The following is a 10196-nucleotide window of genomic DNA, read 5'->3' as shown; positions in this document are numbered from 1 at the left end:
TATATATATATATATATATATATATATATATGTGTGTGTGTGTGTGTGTAGCAGAAGTGAAGAAATAACATTTTCTGTTTACATATATTTCATAAGTATTTAATATATATCTATTTGATTGAACTAGGTGACCAATAGTGGTACTTCATTGGTATGCATATTTCCTTTAGGACATACATTACAATTGACAAGGGCAACTAATAAAATTTATTTTTGGTTCACCTGGTCGGAAAACTGGATGCACTTTGATATATCGGTTTGAAAACAGTGTGATTTATATATTTCTATAACTATATTGATGTATCTCTTATCATATCGGATATAAATACAATATTATAGATCAATATATGTTTAATGAATTTTATCTTGCCTTTAAGTGGTAATATACATTATATATATATATATATATATAGGTATGTATGTTTATATATTGAATTGGCATTATATCTTTTCAATCAACCTTCTCGGTTTCATCACTCTCCTGGCCACATTAATGAGAAACAAATTTGGCCCTCATTATGAAGTTATGTTAACTGGCTATTGATTGTTTACTTGACACATTAGTACTTGTTTTCTGAAACATCAACTGTCTTTTCGTAGATATATATACTTTTACGAAGTTTTAACCAAAATATAACTCTATGTATAATACTAGAAACGCAGCCTAGGAATGTTACATGTACACTAATCACAGTAATGCATCATAATAGCATCTTACTCTATTACTTACCATTTGTTATTCTACCAAAGCCGTTTCCAATGAAATCTTCTGTCCAAATATTGGATATCGCTGCATCAGGAAGTCGTTTGTCTATAGTCATATCCCAATACGGAAGAGTAATATTGCTGTTAATCTGGCGTAAAGCTTCCTCAAACCTAAAGAAGTAATTACAATTATTCAATCATGAGAAATGTTTGTAGTGCATTAAAAACAACGTATACAAACTTATATCTAGATGTGCAACAGACAAAACCAAGCGTAATGTTCATCATGTTTTGCGATTTACAACATATATTAATCAACATTAGAAATGTTTTCTCTCGATGCTATAATGTTGAGATTCGTTAGTAAATCTAAGCAGTAAACTTGTATCTCAGATGAATCGCAGCTATTTACTATAGGACTAATTGTAATTGAATATAGCTTATTTAAAGCGAGGTTGCTAGTCTAATGTAGAAGTTCAAGGATTTTTAAATATGTTTTTAACAGTAAATGTGAAACTATGTTACAATTCAACAGATTTGTATCGAAACATCTAAGATATTATTTTTGCCTGAGCGAAAATACTATGTCAAACCTTAAAAATCCAATTAATCATAACATTGACTACGTTTATCATTCTCGCTTGTATCTACTGAATTACCGCATTATGAAATACACAGAAGCCACAAATTTTCCTCTCTCATTTACGTGTGTACAGTTGCATTAAATTAGAAAATCAAGATGAAATTTCTGTTGAGATGGAAGTTCAAATAGAGCAGAATTAAAGAAGCACAAACGGCATACTGGGGGAAAAATTCAGAAGAAGGATCAGAAATATGCTGAAGAGAGTGACCGGGAAAAGTGTAGGTCATCGTAAATACCGTAGGAACAATTTGTCGGGGTTTACATCGGAAAGTGTAAGATCAAATTGGATATTCTGATTCACTATTGAGATTCTTCAAAAGTAGAAAGCTTTTGAAATATTATATGTAGTGAAGGATGTTTTAATAGTTACGACTATTTCAAAATATAGATTGTGAGATAAGAATTCCAAAAGGTTCGAATCTTGCTTTCGGTTATATACAACTCAGATATGTAAAAATATGGTGTCTCAATATAGTATCGATATCTTCACGAGTGCCATTCGTATGAGAATAGTGGTGAAAACATTTTATTTGTAAAATATGATCTCAATACATGTAAAAGTTTGAGAATGCTACAAATATATAAATGTATGTGATGTATTTCACCTTCTATACTTTGAACTAATGTGAATATTTCTCTGAGGTAATTTATGTTGTTTCATCAAACAAATGCTGGAATAGTGAGAAAACATTAAATGGGCTTTTGTTGTCATTTTGTTTTACTCTCCACTAGCGTTGCTCGACCATTATATTAACTAGTCAGTGATGAGACTTCTTAGACACGTTATCTAAGATGGCTTGTAAATGTGGCATGGTGGGATTTCACACAGCTTCGGCTGCCGTTTCTTGACAGGTACAGGAGTGAATATCCACTTTCACTTCTAGCAAGCGATGATACTATAACAAGCAGGCCCGGTCTTAGTTAAGTATATTTACGATCGCTAGAGATCCTGCATAGGAAATGAAAACTATTAAAGCTATTCAAATGCCGGAATAGTTCTTAAGGCAATGTCTTAAAAAAGAATCTCCCATAATTTAAGAAACGATAAAAAGAAAATAGAAACAAATATATTTCAGAAAAAAGTATGAAAATGTTGGAAAAGTTTGACAACGAAAGGAAAAAGGAAAGAAATGAATAACCAGAGAGATTTTGACAGGGGAAACAAGAATGAGAACAGAATGACAATGAAATGGAAAACAAATAAGTGACATAATTTATGTTGCATGAACAAAAAAAAGTCTATGAAAAGATACAATTTCTATTTAAATATACACTATCATGGCACTGGATAAATCAAGTGTTGATATGTTACCTTACAATTTTTCGTAAAAAATATGGTATTGTTTTAAAAGTATGGTCTTGGATACTGTGCTGCATAGAACAGTTAACAAAACATTACTTTTACTTCCCAGGGTCTGGTCATTTAGCGTTAGAAATACGAAATACGTGATTTTTGTACAAGGTTAACCATTTCTTCACATGGGAACAGAAAGATAACATAACAGTAAAGCAAAATCGAATGACAAATTATAATTACCCATTAAATTTTTAACCAGATTATTGATGTATTTCTACTGCAACACAGCAACCATAATCAAATATGTAATATGAAGACGGTATATAATTTATGCAAACAGCAATGCCAATAGATATCATGTGCATCAATACTTGTTGTTTGCATTTCTACCCAGACAACTCTACTGAAATCTCCACAATTGCAGGAAGCAATGCTTGTGGAATGAAGATTATTGTTTAAGATTCTCTGACAGGGCACTCTCTGAAACTGATCCGTATAATTACCGGAAATTTTCAAGATTGTGAATCAGAACGGGTAGAAGAATATTGGCTGATTCTTTATTAAATCGACGTATTTATTAATCATTTCATTATTTTTGTACCAGTTAAGTGGATCGTGAAAGCGCATCCATCATTTATTACTACTACTGTTTAACTCGGGGACAGTATTGAAAGAATAGTTGGATAATGCAAGGCTGCCTATGCTCGACTGTCTAAATAAGCTGTATATTTCGTAAAATAGTGTGGTGTGATATAATGGAAACTCACTTCTATACGTAGCAGGTCAGAAAACAACTCGTAGTTTCGTTTATACAATTTAAGTTATACGAGTAATGCCAATTATTTCTTACTGTAAATAGTTTGAAATGGATATTCTAAAGTGTGTTTTAATTGTGAAAGTAAAGTTCAATCTCCTCAAAAATATAAGAGACAATTTAATGAAAAGTTCTACTTTCCTCAGACGATTTCAGCTACTTCGATTTCATTCGTTTCATTTATAGTTTCTATTAATACCCAGTGTCTGTCTATACATAATTTGTATCAAATATGCGCAATGAAAATATAACTTCTAAATATTAAGAGCGAATTTTCTTTTACAATGTTGATTATCGCTATTTCCAATGAACCCCATTTTCTTCTCCAGACGTTTAAGTTTGATCCAACATAATCATAAGGCACGTTTTAAAAGCTAAATTGACTTTCATTGTAAAACTGTTCAGGCAACATTTCCATCTATGAAAAACAACGTGTACAATATTTCGTACAATGTTTCACTTCATATAATTCAATAAAGTGTCTGTTCACATCGGGAATCAGAGATACAAAACTGAAAATGAAAGGGGACTTACATAAAAATATATAACCTATGCCATATAATAAACGGCGGCCCACCATGTGCCACTTGAGCATGTTCGTCTCTGTGAAGGAGGACCAATGCCATGAATTTATTTGGAGGTACGCTCTGAAAGAACAATTATTGTGGATTTCAGTCATCTATTTTACCGAATTCTTTCTATAAGTGGTGAAAGTAGCGGAAAAGTTAAACAGTTCAATATATTTTAATGACATCTTTCTATCTTCGACTGTATGATGATAAGTAATTAATATATAATAGAAAATACATGTTTCGCTATAGAGTTAATTTGAAAATTTCCCAGAGAAAATGTAAAGCAAATGTAATTTGATTGGCTCCAATACATTTGGAGAGTAGCTGAATAGATAAGATAGAGTATTCAAATGTTACAAAACCCCTCCAAACAACTCACAGTCTAATTTGTTTTGTTTTTTTTTCTTATTTTCAGATTTACCATTTTATTTTGTAATGCAGTCAACGTAACCACACCTTCATTATTACCTTAAATATCTTCTCTTTACTAACGACATCTTAAATATTTTCACACTAATTTGAATTAGATTATTCCCGTACGAAATGATGTTTAAAACACTATTATTTCTAAATGAACACAATGTTTTCATTCCATGTCTGTTATTGCTAAAGATAATAGCTAGTTATTGCTAAAGAAAACAGTAGCGATATTTCTAGATATAATCTATCAAATACATATTGCAAGAAAAGTAAAAGAAATACGAATTCCGTATTGATTAAATTTGTGTGGATATTTTAAATCAATGTAAAATGAGATGGCTGAGAAATTCGTTTCTTGGGATGTAAAATATTATATAAAAATTTCATTAAAAATATTTGGGAAGAACCATGATATCAGCTAACATGATTTCCTTTCATATTTATAGATTTTACAGGAGGGATATTGATAATCTCCTTGCAGGCCTTCCGACACCGGTGGGCTCAACATCGCTAATGGTCCTTTCAAATTATTACTGGCCTATGCATGCAGGAAGGACTCAAGCAAATCGGAGTTTCCAAAAGAAATGTGTGATAAAGAAAAAGTACCAGAGAAAACGATGAGCACAGAGCCAATGTAACTGGGAGGACGAAGAGTGGTGAAGAAGAAAGCAATAGTAAAATAATGTCAAGGATGAATGTGGTCTAGCTAATAGAATACAAAACAGGATGCGGTTTGAGATGATTCTGAGCTGACAACAGATTGTCGTGTATGGTGTTCATGTTAAATGTAAATTGGAAGGAAGACAGATAATTCTCGCAAGAAATGACTTGTAAATATATATTTCAAAATAGAAAACTGTATCATTTGAACAAACAAACGCAACAGGAGAATTTGAAATTTATCACACGTATTCAATGCAGGACAGGAAAGTCTCTGTTACCACAAGAATTTGCTTATTCTACAGGCTTTAAGTGAAACATATTATAGTACAATGTCGCTAAACTCAGCACTTTCGCATATCTCTTTACTTATTGGTTGCCTGAAGATATAGATGATGTTTATTTTATGAACATTGAAATATTTTTCCATCAATTGAAAATATACCCTGCACTTTAAAAATGTATGTCTGACCAACTAATACACACACACACACACACATATATATATATATATATATATATATATATATATATATATATATATATATATATATATATATATATATATATGCCTATATATATATATATGTATATGTATATATTATTATTATTATTATTATTATTATTATTATTATTATTATTATTATTATTATTATTAAGTGAGAGAGCAGTGCATGCTATAAATGTGAAACTGGGTAAAATATACGAAACCCAGTATACCTATCATGACTACCCGTCTGATAAGGGTACACCAGGCGCATGCATCACAACCATATGTGCGCGACACAATGATCTCTTATCAAGATAAATAGCGCATGATATTGCAGGTGAAGCCCAGTTAGAATTATCTTCAGGTCGTGTCGCTCCTCACTCTCAAGAAACCCCTGAATAACGGTTGTTTAATGATGTTGAAGGAAACACCCATGTTTGCAAAGGTGAATTATCCAACCCCACAGAATTCATTTCAACATATGGCTATGATGCTCCACCACTACTTCTGCTCATGAACAGAGATGCACATATCGTCAGCCACCGAAGGACATGCTCATCTGGTTAAGGTCAAGTAATTGACAAACAAATGTGTGGTATTGAGCAGAATATTTGCTGTAGACCATCTTTTATACCATGACATAACAATGTATATGATAACACTTCCAATCAGTTAAGATCAGAAGCCACGAGAGCCTCTGCCTGGTACTCATCAGGGCATTTATTATTGTTATTATTATTATCATCATCATCATCATCATTATCATTATCATTTCACATACACGCAACACATTAAACTGTTTTGGACAGAAAATTTCCTATCATCGGGCCAAAACAAGCCCCTTCAAATACCAAGAACATTCCTAAGTATCCTTGCTGACTCTAATAATACTGTTCTGTTGAGCTGCTCTAAACTAAATTTTATACCTTTTTTTCCTCTCTATCTCTTCCAGTCGTTAGGAATAGATCCTAATGAATCTATAATTGCAGGTATTCATTTTACCCTCATTTTGTATAGCCTGTGTAACTCAATGATTAAGTGGTAGTACCTTGCCATCTATATACCTCTAATATTGACTTTCACATCATTTGAAACTGTAGAATCAATCATCTGGCCCTGATACTTTTTATTCTCTTTGTTTACTACTACAACACTACCACCACTACTACTACTACTACTACTACTACTACTACTACTACTACTACTACTACTACTACTACTAATACCACTAAATCAGACCTTCTACTTTCTGTTTCTCGTCATCATTATTATTGTTTGTTTACTTCTCACAGCTCTCGCGGTCTTACTTTCTCTGGTAGATTCTGTGAGAGGGAACAGCAATTTCTTGTCAGATGTCTCAAAGAGTCTCTTTCCGAAGACTGTTACTTTTGGTACTTGGATGCTAACTTGTCGGCAAAAACACTAAACACGCAAACACAATTCTCAAAATCCTAGTTGTCCCCAGTAGTGCAGTTTTGTGGGCCTGTTCTGTCCTACAGACGTAGTCTGCGAGGTATGTTGATTTGCATGCAGATGACTTGTAGATTTCACATACTGCTAGAGAAACGTTTACCCTACAGAGAATCACTACTAAATTAGCTTTCATCCTAAGCGATGGATTCGTCCTAACTTTGAACACAATGCTTGAGATTAGTACCGAATGTTTCAGTATGGTATCCACTCACAGTGTGTATCATCTAATTTTTGTCTAAAAAGAATATCTTTCGCTAGACCAAACAAGACAAGGTCATAAGATATAGGTTGTAAACTCTCTTAATTTGGCGATTGCCTCATTTGTATTCAGATGTAGAGTTTGATAGCGATTTTTAATGAAAATGTTGACAGTTCAGTCTTCTTTTCCAAAAAATGTCCATAATATGACCGAATGTCTCAATATACTGCTCGTGCAGTACACTATGGTTTAGAAAATGAAGGGGAATGATGACCTTGTCTTTCCATGATTTACTGTGACCATGACTTTCTATGTCAATCGCTGGCGCGTGCTCAGCGTTTCTGTGCCGATAATAAAAACACAGATTTCACCATCTATGATCAGATCCTAAAAAGATATATCCTCTCATGCTTGAAACTTTTCCAGGGCAACAAACGTGAGCAGACCTCTAGACTTGTATCCTTTGGATCGGGTGTCACCTGGTAAGCTAAACACGTTGAACTCTCTTTCTTATGTACATAGTTCTCATCATCAGTCATGGATTTTGAGCACAGCTCAATTATACAGCAAGCTAAGAGATCCTAAGTGTCAAACTCTGCTTACTAATTTTACCACTCGCAGGTGACATTACTGTGTGGCATCATTCCGAAGTTGGTTTGTCTTTATCTAAATTTCTCCATACATCTGTGTAATGGTGTTATTTCTGTAAACAAAATGTCGTCTCCAGCGAATGTGGCGAAGCACACAGTAATAGCAGGTTGCTTCTACTTAAAAACCCGTATTAGCCTAACTCAGCAGAACAAGTATAATTACTACAGAGCAAGAGTTACCTATGAGCGTGTCCAAAGAATAGGCATATTGCAATTAAATAAAAGTGAAATGGCGAGAAGTGATATCAAGAAATAATATTTTGAAAAGTCACCTCACCTGTAGAGACACAATCTACACCAACGATGCACAACAATTGATTGCACAGCATCTTCCCTATGAGCTACAAGCATATCCGTGTGTCTATGTAAGTGTTCGTGTGTCTTCATAATGATGTTATTGCAGTTATGATGCTGACTTCATAACGAACCTTTTAGGTCTGTTCTTTACATATCTATTTTAATTTGTTATTTTTTAAAGTGTAATTAAATCTCCATTTATCCCTTTACGTTTTAATGTTTGGGCTTCAGTTTTCGGTTAGTTTGCAGTAATATTTACGCTGTTACATATGCAAAGTGTAGGTTATTGGCGTAATGAAGGTTAGTAGATTGTGTTTGCGTAGTTTTAATTGAATATGGATTAATTAATAATTTTTTAATGCATTTTTACATATATTTAATTTTTTGTTGGCAGTTATTATTACATAGGATTAAAATTTCTGACTAGTTATTCTCGTTTCATTTTAAATTGTCTTTCCATATTCAATTTTTCTTTGCATGTTCAAAATTCCATTTCTTTTAAGTCAGTCAGCATAAAGAATTGGTGTGTACCAGGAAAGACATATACGTTAATTTCATAACATTTCTTGTTTAAAAATATAGACATTTTGTAATGTGTCATCGATAATTGTTTCAATCTCAGATATAATCATGTCCCTTCCCTTTATGTCTTGAATTACTCAGGCAGATTAGATTGCATGTGCTGCTATTGAAGCCACAGTGTTCCGTGATGGAGTAACTGATAAAGAGGTGCTTGTGCTTGTTAATCAGAATTGTTATATTGTGAAATTTACGACGTAAATTATACATATATGTTTTCTACTTTTTATCTATATTTTGAGTTATTCAATGTATAGATGCGTTCTGCATTCAGAATCCTTGTTGTTGAGCTACATTCCAGTGTCTGCTCTCAGACAAGAGTTAATTTAACTACTTCGACAATCTCATATTTTTATACTAACTTTAAAACTCTATTTTATTTAATTGCGTCTAGATCGATATTTTAGCATGTTATTAGCACCAGTTCGTCAGAAATTTAGTAGCATTGTTGCATATAACTAGTAATTAGTTATATTTTAGGTTATGGTGCAGTTGTTGCAGACACACATACCCATATGTGTTTGTGGTTTTGTGTATATAGAAGCGCATACACACGCATACACACAGACCAGACACCCAAACTATCGCTCTATTTCTCTCTCACAAACAGAAATATATATGGATTCGTGCATGTGTGCATGTCTTTGTGTGTATATGTGTGTGTCTATGTGTGTGGTGCTTGTGCATACGTGTGTGCTTCTGTGCATGTGTGTGCTTGCATGATGAACGCATACGTAGATGCAAAGAAAACATTTAAAAACAAGCAGTCATCTCTCCAGCAATGTTTTTTGATATACACGGTAACATTGTACACACCGCTGTTCTGATCATAAACTTAGTTTATTACATACATTGGTATATGTGTTCTTTAATTTTATCGATTACTTCCATGAATATGTCATGTCTCTTTTTTTTATTTCCTGCGCACCCTTAATTTATTTCGACACCGTGCTAAGTATCTGTTTTAAAACACTTGCACTGTTAGTTTAGTATCTAAAATTAAACCCCCAAATTTATATGCCCAAAAAATAATCAATCATTATCTTTCTTATCTCTACACGTAGCTAGAATTCGCACATTCTAGTTCTCGCCTAGAATAGCGCTATCTCTTATCCATTTTTCCCTTTATCTTCCATTACTTTTGCACACAACAGTCATTCATAGCATACCGAATATTACAAATAATAGACGAACTTTTTAAATACACATTCATATGTATGTACTTATGTATGTATGTTATCAATCAGTTTCATTTCTGCATTTATGTATGTATGTATGTATGTATGTATGTACGTATGTATGTATCTATTTAGGTAAGTAAGTAGGTAGGCATGTATGATTCTGTCTAACTTTTCCGCCTCTCTCTCTCTCTCTCTCTGTATATATGTACATACATA

At 32.9% G+C, this 10196-nt stretch overlaps 1 protein-coding gene across 1 annotated transcript in view; it reads right to left on the bottom strand.

The window, feature by feature from the left end:
• LOC106878500 (putative tyrosinase-like protein tyr-1) overlaps window positions 1-10196 on the bottom strand; it is a 24768-nt gene that overhangs the window by 2098 nt on the left and 12474 nt on the right. The window contains exons 2-3 of the mRNA XM_014927727.2: window positions 3994-4106; window positions 731-876 (exon numbers count right to left, since the gene is read on the bottom strand). Coding sequence (XP_014783213.2) covers window positions 731-876; window positions 3994-4106 — 259 coding nt within the window. The remainder of the gene's footprint in view (window positions 1-730; window positions 877-3993; window positions 4107-10196) is intronic.

The sequence above is a fragment of the Octopus bimaculoides genome, chromosome 3 (genome assembly GCF_001194135.2).
Source record: "Octopus bimaculoides isolate UCB-OBI-ISO-001 chromosome 3, ASM119413v2, whole genome shotgun sequence".
NCBI lineage: Eukaryota > Metazoa > Mollusca > Cephalopoda > Octopoda > Octopodidae > Octopus > Octopus bimaculoides.
Note: the sequence above shows the minus strand (reverse complement) of the source record. Positions and strands in the feature narration are given on the sequence as shown.